The sequence below is a fragment of the Lontra canadensis genome, unplaced genomic scaffold, assembly GCF_010015895.1.
Source record: "Lontra canadensis isolate GAN:19392208 unplaced genomic scaffold, GSC_riverotter_1.0 scaffold92, whole genome shotgun sequence".
In the NCBI taxonomy this organism is placed as follows: Eukaryota; Metazoa; Chordata; class Mammalia; order Carnivora; family Mustelidae; genus Lontra; species Lontra canadensis.
The window spans coordinates 1,003,848-1,027,925 of NW_022631086.1; the positions used below are offsets into that span (position 1 = coordinate 1,003,848).

Genomic DNA, 24,078 nt, shown 5'->3' on the forward strand with positions numbered 1-24,078 from the left:
TCAGTTCTTGGCACGGAGGTGTTCTTTTCCTGGGAGTCCCATCAAGGAAAGATGGCCCCATTGTTGGGGCCAGATGGAAGGAAAGGGCAAGAAAAACAGTGATTTGTGCTTTGTGATGTTAATAGTTGAAAATAATTGGATGCTTACCATGTGTCCGGTGCTTTCTTAAGCATTTAACATATATAGACTTGTGAATCCTCTTTCTACCAATGGCCAGAACAGGCATCAAGAGATTAAGGAACCCCGCCCAACTGGGGAGGTGGGAAAGAATGAGAGAATGAAAATGAAGACAAAGCCCAGGGGTTAAAAACGATGAACAGGATGAGTTTTTTTCTGAGCAACCAAGCCTCCAGGTTGGGAGTCCATTTTCCAGTGTCAGGTCTTGTGGGCCTCACTCCAAAACACATGACTGATTGGGCATGGCTGTCCCGAGGGTCCCCTCCCTGTTTCTGGTCTCCCTGCTGCCATTCTTGGCTTCTTTCATTTTATTGTCACTTCTCAGCCAGACTGATGGTTTTGGTGGTTTTTAAGTCAGCTTATGTCAACTCGACACCCAGTAAAGCATGAGACCTCTCAAGGGCGTGTAACTTTGATGGATTCTTAGAAAATGAACGTGTGTGTAAAGAGCTCCCAGGTCAATTTGTAGAACATTCCCAGTGCCCCAGAAGCCAGCCTTGTGGCCTCTTCCAGTGAATACTGTTTGCTCTAGAATAATCCTGTCCTCTGCAAAATTTGTATGTTGAAGCCCTAACTCTCGTTGTGACTGTATTCAAAGATAGTCCCCATAAGGAGGTAATCAAGGTCAAATGCAGTCATAGAGTGGGGGACCCGATTGAGGAGATTTGCATCCTTAAAAGAACAGACACCACAGAGTGCTCTTACTCATGGGGTGTGTGTGTGTGTGTGTGTGTGTGTGTGTGTTTCTCTTTCTGTCCGTCCTTTGCTATGTGAATGCACAGTGAGAAGGTAGCCATCTGCACGCAAAAAAGCAGGCTCTCACTAGAAATCAGATTGGCTCACGCCTTGATATTGCACTTCCCCAGCCTGCAGACCTGTGAGAAATTTCTGTTGCAGGCGGTGGTACTCTGTTATAGCAGCTCAAGCTCAGGAACACAGAAACTTTGGAAACTGAACTTAGAAGGTCAGTAAGGAGGGCGCCTGGGTGGCTCAGTGGGTTAAGCCGCTGCCTTCGGCTCAGGTCATGATCTCAGGGTCCTGGGATCGAGTCCCGCATCGGGCTCTCTGCTCAGCAGGGAGCCTGCTTCCCTCTCTCTCTCTGCCTGCCTCTCTGTCTACTTGTGATCTCTGTCTGTCAAATAAATAAATAAAATCTTAAAAAAAAAAAAAAAAAGAAGGTCAGTAAGGAGAACAGAATGCAAGAAAGCTGTATGAGCATGCAGTGGTTGAGGTTTCCAGATTCCATTAACTTATTTTAAGAATAGTGGGAAGAGGGTTGCCTGGGTGGCTCAGTCAGTTGTGTCCGACTCTTGATTGTGGCTCAGGCCCTGTTGTCAGGGTTGTGGGATTGAGCCCCATGTGGGGCTCCACACTTGGCTCAGAGTCTGCTTGAGATTGTCTCTCTCCCCCTTGCCCCCATCCCCCCATGCACTCTCTTTCTCACATTTTTTAGAGTCTTCTAAAAAATAGTGTGAAGAATGTCATTTATGAAACAGCAGAGTGGGATGTGTATTGGGGTCAAGTAAGACTAATCCTTTTTTTTTTTTAAGGCTTGGTTTTTGTTTTAAAGATTTTATTTCTTTATTTGACAGACAGAGATCACAAGTAGGCAGAGAGGCAGGCAGTGTTGGGGGGAAGCAGGCTTCCCCGCTGAGCAGAGAGCCCGAGTCAGGGCTCGATCCCAGGACCCTGAGATCATGACCTGATCGGAAGACAGAGGTTTAACCCACTGAGCCACCCAGGCGGCCCAGTAAGACTAATTCTAATTCTATTATACAAACTTAACTGTTAAAGCAGAGTGTTGTCCCCTACTCCCCACTGGCAGTAACTGTAGACAGTTTATAAGACATTGGCTAATTTCGTTTTTCAGCCATTATTATATGATTGGATACCAACTAATATTTTTCTGTCTCGCTGGTAATTCACTTTGAGTTTTCCATTAAACTCTTTTTTTCCTTGCCAGAAGGTGTTCATACATACTAGAACTGCATTTTATTTTCTGTATGTCTTTCTCAAACTACTGATTACCAGAGAGCTTCTAATCCTCAATGGAGAGTTTATGGAAAAGAGGGAAAGAATGCTTTTTAGAAGAATAAAGCACACACTTGAGACCAATGAATATTAAAACCATTGAAATTCTCTTTTTTTGCAGTTATTTGGTAATCTACTCTTGTTTAGAAAAAAAAATCTGTTTTATAACAAAACAGGAGGTAGATTAAAGTTAGAAAAAACTGGAAAATAACACCATTCAAAGGACTCTCAACTCTGTGTGCTTAGATGAGACATTTGAACTAGAGAATGTGCATAATGATGGAAAGAAGGCATTTACAATAACCTAAGCTCTATCTTGCATAAGATGCCTGTGTTACTTTGGAGAAAATGAAGTTTGAAATCTACTTTTCCCCCTGATAATAACTGTTTAGTGTTGCAATACCTTAGGAATGATGTCATTTTTTTTTTTTAAAGATTTTATTTATTTATTTGAAACACAGAGAGAGAGATCACAAGTATGTAGAGAGGCAGGCATAGAGAGAGAGAGGAGAAAGCAGGCTCCCTGCTGAGCAGAGAGCCCGATGCGGGCCTCGATCCTAGGACCCTGAGATCATGACCTGAGCTGAAGGCAGAGGCTTAACCCACTGAGCCACCCAGGTGCCCGATGTCATTTTTTTTAAGGTTTTATTTATTCATTTGTCAGAGAGAGAGAGTACAAGGAGGGGGAGCAGCAGGCAGAGTGAGAGGAAGAAGCAGTTTCCCTGTGAGCAGGGAGTCTTGATGTGAGACTCAGTCCCAGGACCCTGAGATCATGCATGACTTGAGCTGAAGGAAGCGGCTTAACCAACTGAACCACCCAGGTGTCCTGGAATGATGTCATTTTAATGCCATTCTTTCAGGGCACCTGGGTGGCTTACTCGGTTTAGCGTCTGACTGCTGGTTTCAACCCAGGTCATGATCTCAGGGTTCTGAGTTCGAGCCTTGCATTGGGCTCCAAGTTCAGCATGAGTCTGAGATTCTCTGCCTCACCCTCTCCAAATGCCCCCAGCTACACACTCACTCTCTCAAATAATAAAATCTTTTTTTTTTTAAGAATTTTTTTATTTGACACAGAGACACAGAGAGGGAACACAAGCAGAGGAGTGGGAGAGGGAGAAGCAGGCTTCCCGCCAAGTGGGGAGCCCGATGCAGGGCTCGCTCCCAGGACCCTGGGATCGTGACCTGAGCCACCTAGGTGCCTCAGTAAATAAAATCTTTAACTAAAAAAGTAATACAGTTCTTTCACTCTGGTGTATAGGTAGTTATATATCACAAAATAAAATTGTTTTATTATCTTTAAGAAATCTTTTCTTCCAGAGATCATTCACTTTGCTTATGAAGTTTTTGCCATGTGAGTAAGGAATTGGCCATCTCTGTTTATTTTTTTTAATATTCAAGAGATTTTTTTTATTTCAGAGAGAGAGAGCACAAGCAGGGGGAGCTACAGAGGGAGAGGGAGAAGCAGGTGACATGGGACTTGATCATGACCTGAGCCTAAAGCAGACTGTTGACTGAGCCACCCAGGTGCCTGGATTACATACTAGTTATTTATAGAATACACTAGTTACTTATCAAAGCAGTTGTGGACAAAACAAGCTCATCTACTCTGTCTCCAGGGGTCAAAGCAGATCATTTGCTTATCCTGACTGAGATTCCTGAATGTGACCTATTTTAGAAGGTTAGAGCTCAGAGTTCTGGGTTTATACTTTATAGAGTAAAACAAACAAGAATCAGAGAGTTGCCAGTCTGGGCCTGGTGCAGCCGGCTGAGATGGGTGCGGGTGTATAAAAGAACCAGGAGCACACTATTGAAACAGACTTCAAACAATAGGTGCTAACGTTAGTACTGTTGTAAAGTTGGTACTTAGATGTCAGGACTGCAGATATCTGAAATACTTGATTCCTACATTTGTCGGATTTGGGATACGTGTGTCCTGTGTCTCACTGCTTCCCACCCTAACCACCCCCATTCAGAAGTAACCACTTTGCATTTAACAGACGGAGTTCCTCCGAAATGAATGCTCCTGCCTCCCGAGTCAGGACAGACTCCTTGTGTGTGTTTACGTATGTGGCGAATGAGCACTGCTCTGTGTTCCCCGATAGAGCTAAAAATCAAGGTATTAATAGCATCACTAGATGTTCTTTATGATAGCTGGCATTTCTGAAAGCTAATTTGACAGGTATAACTTATGATTTGTAAATTAGGTTAATGGATTCCTTTTTTACTGGAAAATGTGCTTGTATAAGATCACTTATATTCAAGTAGTAATTAACTACCAGCGACAAGTGCAGATGAAGAGATTCAAGCTTCAAGCTAATGCTCTCCCCAACCCCACAACCATGCTGAGAGATGGTGACAACAGCTTTGTTTCTCTGCAAATTCATTGTTTCCCAGACTAAGTGTGCTTTTAATTAGACCATGTTTTCGAGAGTGCTTGCTTATATATTAGGGAATATTCTGACCGCTCTGTGTGTATCAGAAGCAGAAGTATGAGGGAATAAATTTGGTAGCAAAACCAAGCAAGCTAACAGCAAAAACTTTGTAGTTGGTGTGCTTTTCGTAGCGCTTTGCCAATGATAAAGCTTTTCGCTATGTCTACTTTCTAGAAACACCTTCCAGGGGAGTTGGGTACATAGGTCCCGAGAGGAAAGTTGGTGTATGTGCAGTGTAACTCATTTAAGAACTTCGAGAAATCTTTAAAAACCAGGAAAACAAGCAGGAGGGGCACCTGGGTGGCTCATGATCTTAGGGTCTTGATCGAGCCCTACATGGGGCTCTATGCTCAGCAAGGAATCTGCTTGAGATTCTTTGTCTCCCCCACCCCACTCCTCCCCGCTACTTAGCACACACATTCTCTCAATCTCTCTCTCTCAAATAAATCTTTTAAAAAAAATAACAATGAGGGGCGCCTGGGTGGCTCAGTGGGTTAAGCCTCTGCCTTCATCTCAGGTCATGATTTCTGGGTGCTGGAATCAAGCCCCACATCGGGCTCTCTGCTCAGCGGGGAGCCTGCTTCCTCCTCTCTCTCTCTCTCTGCCTGCCTCTCTGCTTACTTGTGATCTCTCTGTCAAATAAATAAATAAATAAAATCTTTAAAAAAAACAAACAATGAAAAGTTCCTAGAGCTGCCATGTTTCTATCTGGGTGTTGTCTTTCTTAGAATATCATTATAAATGCAGTTTAACCAGTTGAGGTTCACCTAGAGGAAAGAGGCAGGATGGTTCTTGAGTACAGAGACTGGGGGGGCTTGAGCTCATAATGGGAGGGCAGAGGGGCATCCCAGATGTCTCTTCCTTCCCCGGGTTTTATTCATAGGCTTGTCTCCACTCATTTAGGACGAAGACGAGAGATGCTTGACTTGCAGACACGTGTGTTGTGGCACCTGGACTGTGAGTCTGTTCCTTGGGTAACACGATGATGTGTATGTCTAGGGTTTGTGTTAGTGTTTTTTGTTCCAATATCTTTGGCTTAGTGTAGAAGGCAGGCTTGGGAAGAGGCATCTGAACAAGATTCCTTGGATGCTTACTGTTGATAGAAGAAACACATCACCATTATAAACCTGTTCTTAGAATAGTCACTATTCCTTTGTGGAAAAAAACATTTTGGTGTATCTGCATGCTTACGGGACCTAGCATCATGGTTCCTCCTCCATGAGTCCCGGTAGCTTGATCAGGGCCATCTGGGTGACAGGAACTCCGGGCAGTGTCGGGGAGGCCAAGATGCCGTCTCTGCTGAGCGCCCTGGAAGGGGGCCGGTGATGGATCCTTCCAGCACACCACTGCTGCGCCGGCTGGACACTGTGGTGAGCCAAGTTTCAGGCTGGCCGGCTGGACACGAGAAGCAGTGCCTGCTGTCATCTCTTCTCCTGCACCCCGCACCCCCCCAACCTCACCCCCCTCCCCCGCCTCCACTCTGAAATGGATACAGAGGAAAACTTCAAGCCGGGCTGGCTGATCCCTCGTGCTAAGGTCTCAACAGTGAGGCCGCCTCACTATCTTTTTTATGGAATGCCACTTCCCTTTCACCTTCCCATGGGGGAGGGGGGGAGGACACGAGACCCCTCCTCATCAGTTTCTCCTTGTTTTTTTACCTCTACTCCTCCTCCTCCTGTACCTGCAGGGAAACCACATCTCTGTGCCTGTAAACTTACCTCCTGCAAACTCCCCTGCCTTCTGACTTGTTTCCCCTTTTGAGGGCTGTTTTCCAGTTGCGACAAATGACCGAACTCCCGTGTCCCTGTTCACCAGCGGGTCATCTGCTGTGGTCAGTATCCGGTCTCTGGGACAGTAGCTGCCCCTGGGAATGGCCTGAGCATTTTGGAAACTATGGATGCCTGGGTACCATTCCCCCAGGTGCTGATTTCATCGGGCTGGGGTGTGGCCATAATGATGGTGCCAAGTGTCAGCCCCACGTTTATAGGCTCAGGATGAGAAATGTGCTCATGTCTCACGGCTCATAAGGAGGGGATTCCCATGCCCTTCGTTTATCATGCTGCACGTCCTGCTGGGTCTGGAGGAACCCGGTAGCCCTTTGACCAGTTAAGGGAATGGTCCTGCCATCGCCTGCCTCTTTGAACCTGTGGGATGAGGCAGTCTTTGCTGGACCGCGAGCAGACTTTCCTGATCAACACCAGCTGTGCTCAAGGACCGGCAGGACCGCATTCATATCGCTGGTATTTTGGTCCGCAGGCGGCCGGCTGAATTCCAGGGAGTCCGGGGCAAAGCACACGTGTCACAGAAACCCATTTCAGTGGATCATTTTAATTCTATTAACTGTCCACCCACCCTAAATGGATTCTCCAAAATGGCGTCTTCAAGTCCATTATCAGAGCTAAATGTTTAATAACTTGATTAAATAATCCATGCCATGGTGTATAGGAAACTTTGTAATTTTTTTTTTTTAATTTTACATTGAAGGAGGCATTTCTGGACGTCCCTTGGGATGGCTTGACATGGCTCGCACCGGCCCCCTGACCTCCTTCCTTGCTGAGTGCCGCCTTCCATCCTAAAAGCTCCAGGTGGGCGAGCCTCTGGCAGTGGGACTCCCAGCCTGGCCGGCTTCAGAAAGAAGCAGATGTGAGGCAGACATTGAATCAATTGAAAAGCCGTTGAGAATTCAGTCTGGGAAGCTGTGGGTTGGCTCTGTAGCAAACAGGGCACGCCACTCTGTAGATCGATGTGTGGCTTTGCTAGTCTCTCGGGATTCCTTTCGATGATGATGCTTGAAATATTTGGAGTCGAACATCGTAGAATAGCAAGCTGTTGTCGGATCTTTGGTAAATCACATTCTCTTAGATGGGCCATGTTTAAAAATTAAGCTCACTCTACTGAAAATAAGACAGGCTGTTTTGTGTGTTCATTTTCTTTCAATCAAAGGGAGCACAGACTTAGAACTGAAGTAGCAACAGGGCGATCGATAAGTTCTCTCTACCTGGATATTAATCAGCAGTTATTTTATTTATTTATTTATTTGACAGTGAGAGAGATCACAGGCAGGCAGAGAGAGGGGGAAGCAGGCTCTCCACCGAGCAGAGAGCCTGATGTGGGGCTCAATTCCAGTACCCTGAGACCATGACCTGAGCCGAAGTCAGAGGCCTAACCCAGGCACCCCTCAGCAGTTATTTTAAACAATATAATTCAAAGGCAGGACAACCACGAAATTTATACTGAAATTTATACACGAAATATATACTGATAATGTATGTCATTTAACTTTGACCTCAGTTATGCTCCTAATTAAATATTGCTTAGGTTGGACAAAGCTTGCAGTAAACTTGAACTCTCATTTCTGTAGGCTGGGGTGGAACCTGCAAGACGTGGTAATTTGTGCTGCTTTGGGCTGCTTTGAACGAGTGATTAGACAATTTCATCAGGATGGGAGAAGAGCTTTGTGTAAAACACCCTTGTGTGTCCCACTTTTCCGTCTCTGTCTTCCCTCCTACATATTGGGGATGGGCCACTACCACCGGACGCTCACTCAATGTGTATTTGATGTGTCCCAGATGTGTATTTGATGTTAGATATTGGCATTTATTGTGCAAAGTTTGGTGCTGCAGATTTTTCATAACTAAGCCCCTCCCTGAAGTTTCTGATGCTCATTTTATAGGGACACATCTTCGGGGGTTTTTTCGTTTGTTTTTCAACTTCTTATTCAAAAAATTTTTTAAAAATATTTTATTAATTGTCAGAGAGCACAAGCAGGAGAGCAGCAGGCAGAGGGGGAAGCACATTACATTTCCTGCTGAGCAAGGAGCCCGATGAGAGACTCCATCTCAGGACCCCAGGATCCTGACCCTAGCCCAAGGCAGATCTGTGCCACCCAGGCATCCCGAGGGACACATCTTTGATTAGAAGAAGTATTATTAGCACCTAAAAGGTGTTTGAAGCTGGAGATGATCCTGGTTTTCTCCTTTGTCAAAACTGTTTATCTGTCAGGCTAAGAAGCTAGTTAGCCTTTCTAAGGCACGCAGTGGATTTCAGAACTTCTTTGGATTACTAAATTCCTAAGCAGGGATGCAATGGAATATTTTGCTACCTAACGCAGGTCCCCCAGAAAGGATCTTAACGAGAGGAATGACTTGAATGCAACGTGGTGTGTGGGATGCAGGGGGAGTGGGGATCTTGTTGACTTGTGGGATCTTGTTGACTTGTGCGTCTACCACGAACCGAACGAGTATGAACTCAGTGGTCCAGGGCCTCAAAAGGAACAAGGCACGAGTATAGTCAGAAATGTCTCAGAACACGTCTTGTGCTTTTAAGCTACTCGTGTTCATTGTTCTCTACACAGTAACCCTTTGATTATCTTGCCTTTGGAATCCTTAGGGGCCTATGAAGTCAAAATGGCAAGCAGTTTCCTTGTATATCTTGCAGGTGCAACAGTTCAGGTGGGGTGGGGGGACGATGGCCTGACTTAGACATTCATAATATATGTCATTACACTAGAAAATAATGCTTTAGGGATTCGTTATCCTGAGGTGTCTAACTTGGCCAGACCTGGAGAGTACACGGCCAACTAACCAACAGATGTCAGGTGCCTACTATGCGCAAACATGCAAGTTCGGCTTTGCTTGGAAGCTTCACAAAGTGATTAACCTGAAAGTCGTTAATTCAAAACTGAATTGTTGGGTTGCCTAGTCTGTTTCCCCACGTGGACACACTGGTTCAGCTGTGGTTCACTTCTGTATTAGGAAGGTTGTATCGGTGATCCAACATAAGTAGCATCATTTTTTCTTGGTTTCAGGGAAGCGGGGGTTGGTGGGGGTTAAAGAACACAGTTAAAGTTCAACCTGGAAGAGTTCTTCCTGATTCTACGAGGCTGAGTCGCGGTTCTTAGCCAGGAGTGTTAGGACCACCACCTAGAAGAGGCACAGTTTGAGGCGGAGAGCACCAGCAATGCCTCCTGCCCTCCAATTCCAGCACGTAGTTTGCACACAAGACGCTGGTGGTGTCTAGGATTCACGTGTTCTTTTGTGGTTTCATGGAGCATCTCTCTCTCCATTCAGTACCATATGACCTAAGTGTGGCGGGGAGCTCCAGACCTTGCCAGGTAAGCCTTTGGTGTCCTGGGCTTCTGGTAGACCATCTTCACACAGCGAATGGATGTACCTGGTAGGTGGTCCTTTTTATTTCCCTGATCTCAAGCAGAGATCGTACAAATTCTCTTCGTCGGAGGTCAGCGTGGCGGATCTCCCACCTCACCAGATTCAGAGCTCTGTTTTCTTTCACATACTTTCCCAGAGCACTGAAGATCGTTCATCTTTTTTCAAACAACTGTAACTTTTTTAATGGATGGGAATACATATCCGACTGAGAAAACATAACTACATTGACCCTGGTGTCTTTAGTTACAGGGGCTGTTGATAGATGTGACTCAAGGGTTCTGTGGGCACGTTGTTTCAGTTTCACGTTGTTTCCCACTGGAACTGTGGGACGCTGGGCTGGCTTAGTCGGTAGAGCACGTGACTCTTGATGTCAGGGTTGTGAGTTTGATCCCCACACTGGGTGTAGAGATGATTTAAAAATAAAATCTTAAAGAGTTGAAAGGATTTCCTCCTCAGAGATTGAGAGTGCACCCTACACTTGATCAGAGTTTCCCCAGATGATCTGCTGTTGCAGACCTAGTGTATTGATGCTCCTGGATACCAGTTTGAAAAGTGCTGATCATGGAGATTAGAGGTCTGGTTTGTACTTAAAATTCCCATTAGTGAGTTACCTGTAGTGACCAAGGCTTTGGGATTTACATAAATAATACGAGATGTATTTTTTTTTTAAGATTTTATTTATTTATTTGACATCACAAGTAGGCAGAGAGAGAGAGGAGGAAGCAGGCTCCCGACAGAGCAGAGAGCCCGTTCTGGGGCTGGATCCCAGGAGCCTGGGATCATGACCTGAGCCAAAGGCAGAGGCTTTAACCCACTGAGCCACCCAGGTACCCCTTACTTTCTATTTTTAAATACTTGATTATTTGAATACCAGCATTCAGTTGAATGAAATTAGTTTTGTGTGCTGAAAGCATCACTGGTGATGCTAATGGCTCTCTCTCCACTTTCACCCTTTCTCATGTCTAGGGGTGACTCTGGGCTTTTCCTTCTGAAACTACATTAAGGATTATAATGAATTTTCCTGAAAATTACAAGAAATAGGAAACTCATAAAGGTGAATACTGCTTTAAAAAAAAAAAAAAAGAGGGACGCCTGGGTGGCTCAGTTGGTTAAGCAGCTGCCTTCGGCTCAGGTCATGATCCCAGCGTCCTGGGATCGAGTCCCACATCGGGCTCCTTGCTCGGCAGGGAGCCTGCTTCTCCCTCTGCCTCTGCCTGCCATTCTGTCTGCCTGTGCTCGCTCGCTCTCCCTCCCTCTCTGACAAATAAATGAATAAAATCTAAAAGAAATAGGGAAATCGGAGATTTCTGGACAGTGGCCAGAGACTCTGTGTCTGGTATTAAATACCCTTCACAAAGTGGCATTTAAGGACCCATGAGCTCATGTGCTATGCAGAATCGTATTCCAGAAACATTACTTAGTGAGTTGAAATTTCAAAAGCGTGGTTAGTCAGAGTGTGTGTTTTCTTTACGTGGGGCTGGAGGGAAGGAGCCACGTTGACTCTAGATGATGGTGATGAGACGCCCACCCCCTTTTCAAGGTCCTTCAGATGAACTCAGTCATGTTTAATGTCAATAACCAGTAAGGAGATAACTTGTTGGTGTTGTTTTGATGAGTAGATGAGTGGAAAGAGAGAGCATGAAATTAAAAGCAAGTAGAGGTTTTATTTAAAGATCAGATGCTTTGGGGCATTAGTATTTTAAAGAGATGGAATTGCCTCCTTATAGGAGGGCCTCTTTTAGGAGGGAAGTGAGGACCAGAAAGAGATCTCTAAATGTCATTTCTCAGAGACAAGGACATCCTGTTATTATTACTTGAGAAAGAGAGAGCTTGGGCTAAGTGGGATGGGAGGGGTGAGGAGTAGAGAGAGAGGGAGAGAGATTCCCAAGCTGACCCCAGGTTGAGCCAGGAGCCTTGATCTCACAACCCCTGAGATGGCCTGAGCCGAAATCAAAAGTCAGCACTTAACCGACTGAGTCACCCAGATGGCCCCAAAACATCTAATTTTTAGAGGTCACTAGACTCCCTCCTGACCCAGGGTATATAGTCTTCTCAATTTCATGTGGTTTGAAGAGCTTTTAGTGCAAGGTTTTGACAATACCTCTGAAACTTGAGAAGCAGGTCATTTTGTCTCTTCAAAAAGCCTTGCAAGTTTAAAGGTCTCCTTTTCTCTCTCTCTCTCTCTCTCTCTCTCTTTTTTTTTTTTTTTTTGGCTTTTTGTTTTGTGAATTACCTTGCATCCTTTCTAAGTTCATGGAATATAGAATAATAAACACCATGTGCCCATCCCCCAGTTTTAGCTGTGATCAACATTTTTCTAATCTTATGTTGTCAAATATGTATATTTATTTATATAGTTTAAAGAAGATTTTATTTGAGAGAGAATGAGAGTATGAGCGGGGGTGGGGGGAGCAGAGGGAGAGGAAGAGGGAGAAGTAGACTCCCTACTGAGAAGGGAGCCCAATGTAGGACCCAGTCCTACCTGAGATCATGACCTGAGTCAAAGACAGATGCTTAACCAACTGAGCCACCCAGGTGCCCCGATCTTACTTGATCAAATTTTAATTTTTACATTTTATTTGCTTATCTTAAATAACAAGATATGTTGTGTGCAGACCAGTCATTATATACCAAATAGTTGAACACTATAGAATACCATGACCACATTAGTACTGTCAGACATTACAGAATTGACTTTTTTGGAATCTTAAGAAAACCTTTAAAGATTAGTTCACCAGGGGCGCCTGGGTGGCTCAGTGGGTTAAAGCCTCTGCCTTCAGCTCAGGTCATGATCTCAGGGTCTTGGGATCGAGCCCTGCATCAGGCTCTCTCTGCTCCACAGGGAGCCTGCTTCCTCCTCTCTCTCTGCCTGCCTCTCTGCCTGCTTGTGTTCTGTCGGTCAAATAAATAAATAAAATCTTAAAAAAAAAATTATCCCACCACTCTGGTTTTCTTAAGTTTTATTTCTGCATCTCAGATATGGACTGCCCTTGGGGTGGAATGGTTTCCTAACCAAGAAAGAGAGCATCTTAAGGCTAACTTGTTAGAAAGCATGGCTGTGTAGGGGAAGGCCTGGAGGGATTAAAGAATTCAGTGCAGTTAGCTCACAAAAATTAGGGCTGTGGCTAATCTAAAATTTTTACAAATACGCGTTAGCGATGGAGCCATCCGTTTCTACATTTAGCCTTCCGCTTATTTCTAGAAATTTAAAAATAGTTTGGGAACTTCTCTCTGTGCTTATGTTTAAATACAAGGGAGGGCTGAAATAGTTTTACCACATTCAGCTGTGCCTGTTTGGACAGTTTGGTTCGAGATTGAATACGCTGTTTGGAGCTATGGCTGTTGACTGAGTAAAATAACTCTTCAGCTGTAAAAATGGTTAACTTTTTTTTTTTTTTTTTGCTCTTATGTTAGATCTCCACCCAAAATGAGGCTTGAACTCACAACCCTGAGATTGAGAGTTGCATGCTCCACCAACTGAGCCAGCCGGGCGCCCTGAGATGGTCAACTTTTTTAGCAGTGTTGACAGATGGGCTCATTAATCCCATGTAGTCTGTGTACGTGTGATAGTGGGGTTCTGTATAGTCTGTCTCTTGCAGCAGCATAACTTGCCTTTGCTAACCAATGGTCAGCCCAGCCGGGAACCCCAGGCAGGAGAGCCTACATCTCCTGGGAGTCATCGTTGCCTTGTGGCTAAGTCTGTCCCCAGGCTCTAGCCATCTTCCCTCAGTGGTGCCCTGTCTCTTGAGCTGTAGCCCCATTTGTGTGCAGGGGTAGCAAGAGGCCTTCTCTGTACACAGCTGTGTCTAATACTGTTGGATCCCCAATGTCCTTTCAGATCTAATGGTGCCTCCTTCAACACCTTCCTCACTGCAAATATGAGAATTTTTCAAAGTTGGCCTGAGTATGATACAAATATCGGAGTAGAATACGTACCTTGGTTTGTGCAAGTGGATTGTGACTCACACGTTGGCTTCTGAGAGCTTTTCAGTTGAGAACGAGAACCTTCCCAAATACTATTCCATTTGAATCTCAGTCTAAAAACTGAGATGGTCTTAGTCCCCATTTATAACTGGGAGAATGAGCTAAGAGGGAAGGGTCCACAGCTGATGGGAACCATGCTATATGGTCTCTGCTGTTTCCCCCATACTTTCTATGGTTAAAAAAATTTTTAAAAAAGAAAGAAAAACAAAAAAACCAACTCTGGTGTCCCTCCTTTAGACCTTTGTGTAAAATGCCTGGCCCCTCTCCTAACGGAGAGTCTTAGAAAGCTAGAGGACTAGAAGTCTTCCATGCTGGGTATGTTGAGTGCAGAGGTTGGACCAATCAGGCAGGAACCTCTTGTTGCTTTTCACTCTGGAAGGGGAAACGGGCATGGGACAAGTAGTTCCCTTTAGAGTCAGAGTTGCTGACAGCAGATGGTATAATAAAAGCAGGTAAAACTTGGGTTAACACGTGACTCACTACAAACTTAACATGTGTTGCGGGATGTTCCAAATATTCTGTGAGGTAGAGAAAATGAAATCTTACGTATTTTACAGAGAAAGGGAGGTAGGAGAGGCTAAGTAATGTGCCCAAGGTCACAGATCAGAACCAGCTTTCCTGGCCGCTTCCCTTTGCTGGCCTGGAGCCCCACGTTTCAGGCTAAGACTGATGGGACAATTATAAAATAAATGCTGAATTGAAGTACTTAATTTTGCCTCAGAGTACCCAGCCCTCCACTCTGCTTCTCTGTCTCTGAACCCATTGTGTCATCTACCCTTGAGGAAGGAATACGGATTTGTTTGCATGATCAAACTCCTGAAATACGATTTCACTGAGGAGTTTCTTTCTTAAAGCAGTGCACTTATCCCATGAACATTCATGTGACTGGTAGAAATCAGAATTACAGCGCTTCACTGTAAAGCAAATTTTCTTAGCTGCCTCCTTTCGCCCATACTAAAAATAAACTGAAACAAAAGAACTTGCAGAGGAAAAGCTCTCCCACCACCCAATTGTAAAAGCAATCATGGTATGTAGGTAAGAAACAGAACACAAAAGTGGAAAAATAAAGGATATCAAATATTCATAGTTCCTTCCCCAGTGATTTTGATATGTTATGATATTAAGTTTGGTAATGTTGCTATTTTATAGTATGTTCTTGTATGTATTTGTTGTTATTATTTTATACAAACCGTTTAGTTTGCCTTTTAAACTGGCTATTACAACATAAAATACATTTCCATACTACTATACTTTGTAGGTTGTATTTTTAATGCTGCAAGATAGGCTATAACCATTCCCCAAATTTTGTATATTTAGAATTGTTTTGATTTTAAGTCAAATCTTTTGCTTTCCCTCCTCTTAATCTCTTTTGCAATGACCTTAACTCAGTCCATTTGATCTTGTCAGGCATCGGCTTCTGTTCCTCACCCCCTGTCCTAAAGGTTTATACCGTGTTTAGACTTGGATTTTATGAAGTTTCTGCTTGAATTAGTTTGAATAAAAATGCTTACTTTTAAAAGAAAAGCAAATCTTTTGAAACCCATAATTCTGTTGTGTTCTGTAAATGACCTCTAAATTAGAGGGAAAACTTTTCACTTAAACATAACCCAGGCTGGTTGGTCTTGTCACGATGACTTGTGTTCTTAGAACCTATGCCATTTTTGGGAGACGAGGTTCCTAAGTTAGGGATTCTGCGCTCCAGAAACTCCGCACCTTGAGTCCACCAGTGCAGCTCAGGTCACCCTCCCTGCATCATGGCTCAGTCCCTTTCATTACAGCCTCCGTGGCTGGCTGTAAGCTAGGGGTGATGACAGTAGTCGCCTTAAGGCGGAGGGTTAAATTAGCAAGATTGCCTATAAATCACATTGTGAAATGGGTCCGTAATACACACATCAGTGTATCAGGAGCTTCTGGTAGCCTGCAGTAGAGCCCTGGTATCCCTGGTTGGGTCTTGGTCAACATATATTTTTTATTTTTTTTTTATTTTTTAAAGATTTTATTTATTTATTTGACAGATCACATGTAGGCAGAGAGGCAGGCAGAGAGGAGGAAGCAGGCTCCCTGCTGAGTGGAGAGCTGGAGGTGGGGCTTGATCACAGGACCCTGAGATCATGACCTAAGCTGAAGGCAGAGGCTTAACCTACTGAGCCACCCAGGCACCCAACATATATTTTTTAAAGATTTATTGTCTCCAAGAGTGAGAGAGCGTGAATGAGCGAGCAGGGGGAGTGGCAGAGGGAGAAGGGGAGAGTGAATCCTGGAGCTGACCGCCAGCCGAGTGTGGAGCCTGACCTGGGGCTCGGTCTCCTCACCCTCAGATCATGATCTGAGCTGAAATCAAGAGTGGGCTGCTTAACTGATGGAGCTTCCCAGACGCCCCAGTTCTTGGTCAATATTTGTGATTAATGGTGTGGCCAAGGACGTTATTAATATGGTAATCGCATTTGGAGAGCATAGGAACAGAGGGCGGGAAGCTCCGTGAGAGCAGTTTGGTCCATCATTGCTCAGATGGACTGAAAAGATTTGTGAGTCCTGGAAAGCCAGGTGAATAACCTATTTACTGCCCAAGAATCTACACATTTTAGGGCTCCAAGTATTTTCACCTTTGCAGTAATATAATGAGTAAAAAGGAAACCATGCCTTCTATGATCTATAGCAGTTAGATCTCTCAATAAAAGAAGCAAACCGTCTCTTCCCCAACACCTGTGCAAAGTGCAAAACAAAGAAGTCTGCAAAGGCAGTGTCTGTTAAAGATTTTGTGTGTGTTACTAGAGTTCTGTTCTTTTTCTTAAGCGCTTGTGCGGAGATCGGAGGGAGCCCTCTCATTCCCTTCTTCCTCCCTGTTAGTGGGTTATTTTTGTCTTATTTTAAATATATAAAGGAATCAGTCTCCATTAACTTGCTTTTCCCACTTAAACTGGAGACATCTACCCACATCAGCGTTCCTAGATGTACTGCGTTCCCTTCAATGCTGTTCTGTGGATTGCGTGTCATACACCACGGCACCTACACCTTCTAGGTGTGTAAAGGCATCCATGTGCCCATTGGAATCGTGTCGTGGATGGGGCGCCTGGGCCGCTCAGACAGCCAAGCATCTGAGTCTTGATTTCAGCTCAGGTCTTCATCTTGGTGGTAAGCTAGAGCCTGGCCCTGGCTCGTGGTCAGTGGGGAGTCTCTGCTTGTCCATTCTCTCTCCTTCTCCCTTGGCCCCCTCTTCTCGAATCCTTTGACATGCGCACTTGCTCTCTCCTTTAAAAAAAAAGTGTGGAGTGTGTAAGCACATTCAGATGGTTTATAGCTATTTCCAAATTGCTTTCCAAAGACATAATTTACTGATTCAGGCTCTGATTTCTGTTTTCTTCTGTTTGACATTTTTAAAGGCTTACCTTCAGAACGTTCCCTATTTGAAGAAAAAGACATGGAAGTGTTCTCTTCGCAAGTTTTATTGGGGGTTTAAAATCTCCCCCAGATGGGGGCGCCTGGCTGGCTCAGAAGAGTATGTGACTCTTGATCTTGGGCTCTTGAGTTCGAGTCCCGCATTGGGTGTATTCATTACTTAAATAAATTTAAAAAAACTGAATTAAATCCCCCCAGATTATCTTTTTATATGTCATACAGATTTCCGGTTGTTCCTGCTTATATCCACTTACCACTACCGCTTCTTGGGTTTTAACAGTTCTGCTTCTTGGGTTTTGCTAGAATTGTGCTGGGTAGAGCCTTATTTACTACATTTATGGCAGGACTGTGGGGCCAGTCCCACTTCTGCTGGTCGTCCAGTGAGGATGTAGACAGAGAGTGTCTACTACTAAAGAAGTTACCTCAGCAGGCGCATCTCCTCTACCCCCAATATCCTGAGAGCGCCAAGAGCTCAACTCTTGGAACATTGTTTAACTCATTCAGTAAAGAGCTTGATAATCCTGGGGAGCTTGGCTAGCTCAGTCAGGAGAGAGTATGACGCTGAGTCTTGGGGTTGTGAGTTTGAGCCCCCCTGTTGGTTGAAGAGATGAGTGACTTAAAGATAAAATCCATAGAAAAGAAGAGTGCTCGGGTGGCTCAGTTGGGTAAGTGTCCAGCTCTTGATCTCAGTTCCAAGTCTAGATCTCTGGTTTGTGAGTTCAGGCCCAGTGTTCGGCCCTGCCCTGGATATAGGGCCTGCTTTAAAAAAAAACAAAAAAGCTTGATACTCCTCCTGCTTACTCTGTAAAGGGGGCTCAGAGCAAATCGTGGACAGTCTTGTGGAGGAGGAAGAGGAACAGAGGAGTCTGGTAGTTTTTCTTCAATGCTTTGGCTGCCATTTTGGATAGTCTCTGGTCTTAGAAGAATGAGAGGAAAATAGTTGCTGGAAGCACTGAGTTGTTGTTTTTTTTTTTTTTCTCTAAAGCTTGTTGAGTGGTAATGTGGTAATACTTTACGGGAATAAACTCTGGCTGACCCACTCAGAGGATATAAGCTTGAAAACATTAAGGGTTTTGATTTGCTCAAAAGAGGCGTTGACGCTTTTTGAAGCACAAATCCAGTGGGAAAAGAGCTTTCCTGGTGCTCACTGTGTTGAAGTGCAGGGAGCATGTCTTTCAAGTCTAATGTCTATCTCAAAAGTCAAGGTTCTAGAACTGTATTTGTACAAGTGTAAAAGTTCAAAAGGAATGGAAAAAGCTGTGTGCAAGAATGAAGTAGACATTTCCTCTTTCTTTCTTGTTTGGAAACTTGAATCCAGATACTGCTCTCTTCCCTGAAGTAGTTGGCCCTCATGCCTGGTCTGGCTCCAGCATTCCCATTCCCTGGCACTAAGTTGTGTCCTTGCCTCTGTGTTTACCTGGGCACAACTGATAAGTAAATCCTGGTCTCCGGTGGGCATGTGAATTACAGACAGAAGAGAGAATGACTGGAGACAAACCCTAAGAGACTCTTCATCTCAGGAAACAAACTGAGGGTTGCTGGAGGGGAGAGGGGTGGTCGGGATTGGGTGGCTGGGTGATGGACATTGGGGAGGGTGTTTGCTATGGTGAGAAAAATAAATAATAAATAAAGGGATAATCAGAAAAAAAAATGAAGACAAGCCAGATATGTATTAAAAAGCATGTAATTCTTGGGACACTGTGGCTCAGTTGGTTAAGTGTCTGACTTTTGGTTTTCGGCTCAGGTCATTGATGGCGGGGTCATGAGAATGAACCCTGGTTTGGGCTTCGCGCTCAGCGGGGAGTCTGCTTAGATACTCTTTCTCCGCCCCTTGCCCTGGAGCGCGCTCGCGCTCATAAACTTTAAAAGGGCTGTATTTCTCCCCTTTTTACAAATGCTTATGAAAATACATATACACAAAGACAGGACTCTAATATCAAGGAACAATGGATCCAGTTTCTTACAACTTGAGGTGACTTTTTTTTTTTAAGATTTTATTTATTTATTTGACAGAGAGCGAGATCCCAAGTAGGCAGAGAGGCAGGCAGGCGGTGGGGCAGCAGAGAACCCGATGCGGGGCTCAATCCCAGGACCCTGAGATCATGACCTGTGCCGAAGGCAGAGGCTTACCCCACTGAGCCACCCAGGCACCCCCAATTTGAGGTGACTTTAACTTACTGATAACTCTCAGAAGCACCTAAAAATGTTTTTATTTTATTTTATTTATTTATTTGACAGATGGAGATCAAAAGTAGGCAGAGCAGCAGGCAGAGAGAGAGGAGGAAGCAGGCTCTCCCTGAGCAGAGAGCCCGATGGGGAGCTTGATCCCAGGACCCTGGGATCGTGACCTGAGCTGAAGGCAGAGGCTTTAACCTGCTGAGCCACCCAGGCGCCCAGCACCTAAATTTTTTTAACAGTAGTATAAATTAAGTAAATGATTGGGGATAGGGGGAAAAGCAAACAGACACTCTTTGTCACAGAAAAGCGAATTATCTATCTACGAGGACACATGAGATTTTGTAAATAGCATCTCTGAATGAGACATAGAATGGTGGAAATACTTGAATATGGTTGGGGTGAAGACCCATGTTTGTTGTGCGGGCTGGTGTGTCATGGGTTTTGCATGCTCACTGGAGATGATCACCTGTGGGAGTTAAGCTTGGGTGGTCCCCTTGCATTGAGACCCAGGCTGTGAATATAGTAACATTGGCTCAAAACTCAGTTTTAATAATGGTCCTTATCATCAGTTGTCTGCTACCAAAGTTAATTCATCAAATGCCTTCTGGAAGTAGAGACCGTTGCCCTGTGGCCATTGGGATTAGTAATCCATAATTACCACACCGTGTGTATAAGGAGGGCTAGCAGGTGACCTCCGATTTTAAGACTCATTTGATGTTATTTAATGTGCTTCATTATATGTGTGTAACATTTTTAAGATTTTATTTATTTGACAGAGATCACAAGTAGGCAGTGAGGCAGGCTGAGAGAGAGAGCGGGAAGCAGGCTCCCCGCTGAGCAGAGAGCCCGATGCAGAGTTTGATCCCAGGACCCTGGGATTGTGACCTGAGCTGAAGGCAGAGACTTTAACCCACCAAGCCACCCAGGCACCCCAACATTTTTTTTAAGCAGGGATTTTTTAAAGATTTTATTTATTTGACAGAGTGAGAGAGGGAACACAAGCAGGGAGAGTGGGAGAGGGAGAAGCAAGCTTCCCACTGAGCAGGGAGCCCGATGCAGGGCTCGATCCCAGGAACCCGGGATCATCACCTGAGCTGAAGGCAGATGTGTAATGACGGAGCCACCCAGGTGCTGCTATGTGTCTAACATTGAAAGGCAGAGGAAAGTTTGTGTCTGAATCCTGTAGTTCTTCACGTTTCCAGACAGTTGGGCTCTGGGTAAAGATACCTTAATTTTGACAATTCACAAAGAATGATGAGACCTGTTTAAAGAATTACAGAAATTCTCTAGGACTCTAAACTACGTAAAACTTCAGACTTCTGGTTACCAAACAAGGGGCACCATTTATTGCATTGAAAAATGGAGGCGTTCAAGCTGCTTTCTCATGATCCCCATTTAGTTTGCAGCATCATGGTGCAAACGTCAGCACTTCTTAGGTTAGATTCATTGTGTTTCCGCGGATCCCACAGTACTAAGTGTCCCTGCTTTCCTCCTCCCACTCTTCTTCACGTTATTAATCAAATCTGAGCCTGATGTGTTCACATAACTAGTGATTTTTTTTGTCCAGATACCTGACATTTTTGCTAATGGGCACTGCGGAGACCTCCTCCTCCCCTTGCTTTTGTCTTCAGGTTTCATTTAAGACTCCATCTTCCGTATTTCGGGAAGAGAAGACTTAAAGTGGAAATGTAATCGGAGTGTTCTGTCTGATAAATGCACTCAGCATGGGCATTCTGAAGCCTACTGTCCGTCTGTAGAGTCAGTATTAAAGTACCGTGGTGTTATTTCAAGGAGCAGCTCATGCCGTCGAAGGCAGCTGGGAGCCTGGAACAGCCAGGTGGAATCAATTTAGCTCAGTTCAAGTCTTCTGGATTGACAGTCTTGAACCTGCTGTCCCTTGAAGGCTTCGATCAAAGCCGCGGTTTGGCCAGGGCGCTCTGTTAGCCTGGAAGCATCATTGAATCATGCCAAGTACAGTGCATGGTTTTGAGATTTCTTTGAAGTAGGCAGGTCCGGGTTCTCTGGAAGACTCTTAATGGCATTTTATTATTATGCATAGCAGCAGGTCCTTCTGTGATCTCTACTGCTGTGCAAAAACCCTGGAGGTCCTTGATGGTGAGTGGTGCTGGCCTTTGGGCCATGGTGCCTCGCTTCTGGTCTGTGGGACCTGTGGCCAGCCAACCCCAGCTTCTGTGGTCACACACACTGAGGTCCAGTGTCCTCTTCTACCCAATGGAGATACTGCCGTCTGCCGAAGTTGGCTTTTTTTTTTTTTTTAAGATTTTATTTATTTGACAGATCACAAGTAGGCAGAGAGGCAGGCAGAGAGAGAGGAAGGGAAGCAGGCTCCGTGCTGAGCAGAGAGCCCGATGCAGGTCTTGATCCCAGGGCCCTGAGATCATGACCTGAGTCGAAGGCAGAGGCTTAACCCACTGAGCCACCCAAGCACCCCACCTAAGTTGGTTTTGATAAAACGAGATATGTATACAAGATAGAAAGCTTTGTTGGAATCCTGGGGTTCCTAATGGTTATTATACTATGTTTGCCATAGCCTCAAAACTTTTTACCTATGGACAGAAGGGCAAATCTGTGTATCTGCTATTAACAACAACTGAAAACCTCAATTGCACAGGTTATCCTCTGGGATAGAGGACAGCTGACCACTGTAGTAATATTTTAAGGAAAAATCAGTGACTCACAAAAGCCATGAGTAGCCCATCTCTTTGTTGTGTTGTCTCTGGGTACACTGGTCTTCGAACGGTGGGGTTCCTAATTCACTTCCCTTCCTGCATTCCCTGGACCCTTTCTCATAAGCCCATCTTGTGGGATCGGAGATTTAGTTTTATCCGTACTTCCTCTTCTGTTTGTGACTGGCTCTTTGTATTCCCCCATTATGACCATTTCCCTGATTGCTTATTTATGTGTCCTTTTTCCTGTCACTTAGGTATACTTTGATCAAATATGCATACCCTGCATCTAATCACAAGGAGACTTTGTTTTAAAGAAAAAAAAACTTTTTTTCTGAAGTAGGTTCCACACCCAGCGTGGAGCCCATCCCTGGGCTTGAACTTAGGACCCTGAGATCAAGACCTGAGTGGAGATCAAGAAAAGTTAGTCGCTTAACCAAATGAGCCACCCAGGTGCCATGAAAAAAACAAAAACAACAATTTTTAAAAGTCTAAAAGTCTAGTTTTCTTAGTAGTCTCTAAGCTCAGAGGGGCTGGGGCTGCATCTGACTTACTCAGTGTTGTAACTCGAATAGGCCTGTAGATGATGCCCGCTGTTTGGATGACTGAGTGGAAAAAGGAATGGTGTGCTCATTTACCCAGATGCAAAGCCCCATCTCCTTGATAAAGCTCCTGGGATACCTTTTGTAAGGTAGCTGGATCATTCAAGCTCATGGGACACTTAAAATCTTCATTACCATTGACAGTAAGTTTACATGGTTTTGTTTTTTCCCCTTAGCTCCTGCAGAAGAATGGTCAGCTGTCTAGTGCCAATGGCTTAGCTGAGGAAGAAGAGTTCAGCCCCCAGGAGGGAGCCCTGAATGGCCAGGAGGAAGAAGCCATTGTCACAGATGGTAAGCAGCTTTTCAGTGTCTGGGTAGAAGTAGGGATTCTAGGGCTGACAACACCTGCTCTGAATCCAGTGAAACAATGAAAGCCAGGCTGGTTGGACCACACGGTGTCCTACCGGGGGCGGGGTGGGGGTGATGTTGACAACAGACACAATCCATTGGTAACAAAAGGAAGTATTTATCAGACCTTTTGTGTGGCCTCTGCACCCAGGTATACGAAGTTCTGCCACTATTTGGGTATAGGAAACGAAGTCATGTTTCATCTTCCTTAGACATTTTTGTTTGGAACTTAGGCTGGTGGTTTTTTGTTCTATTTCGTTTTAATTGTTGACTGGTCCCAACTAGTTGTCCGGTATTGATGTGAAATCTTGTTGGAAACCCCCAGAGTCGTGATTGCTTTAAGATTCAGTATCTCTCACTCTGGTGAGTAGCCTGCTTCCTTTGCACAGATTTTTCTAGAAATGTGTATTTCAGGGTGCATGCCGCTCTTCGCCCAAACTATGATTTGCTGCATGTGTTTTAGCTCTTGAGCCTAGAGGCCCCGTGGGGGTGGTTATTGGAAAGTGAATCACCACAATGTGATTCTAGTCGGACTAGTTAGACTAGTTGGAGTGAGCCCACTTGAGGTCGTAGGGCCCATACCTTCGGGTCAGGAGCAAGGACCTTAACCCAAAGGCCCAACCTCCCCAGGCTGGAGAAGAAACGTCCTCTGCCCTGAAGTTCTTGCCTCATCATTCCATTCAATCATAAACAAAGGAGAATTTAACGACCACTATCGAAGATGCATAAAATGATGATTTGGCAGGAAGTGAAGTGAGCCTTCGCAATGTGAACAAGACAGATGAGGGGGAAAGTCCCAGGAGAGGAGACTGGCCATTGCCTTGGTTAAATGAGACTCTCCTAACATGTGGAACCTGTTTCTCTTCTTGTTCACTGCCCCCATGGAGCTGCTTCCAGCCGCGAGCTGCTTTTGAAGTTGGTGGGAAGACTGATCTTTATATAACACCACAGGCACAATATAAAGTCAGAAATATATACAGTCTCACAGAAGGGAGGATTTGCATGACCTAGTGTGAAAGTTTCAAATCCTCTCCACCAAAAGAATTGGAATCGTCCCAACTCACATTCCAAAGTC

The 24,078-nt window shown here is 44.7% G+C and overlaps 1 protein-coding gene across 1 annotated transcript in view; it reads left to right on the forward strand.

Annotated features, from left to right (window-relative positions):
- The window catches only part of AKAP12 (A-kinase anchoring protein 12), a 94,977-nt gene that overhangs the window by 31,569 nt on the left and 39,330 nt on the right, over positions 1-24,078 (forward strand). Inside the window, exon 2 of the mRNA XM_032836358.1 lies at positions 22,832-22,946. Coding sequence (XP_032692249.1) covers positions 22,832-22,946 — 115 coding nt within the window. The remainder of the gene's footprint in view (positions 1-22,831; positions 22,947-24,078) is intronic.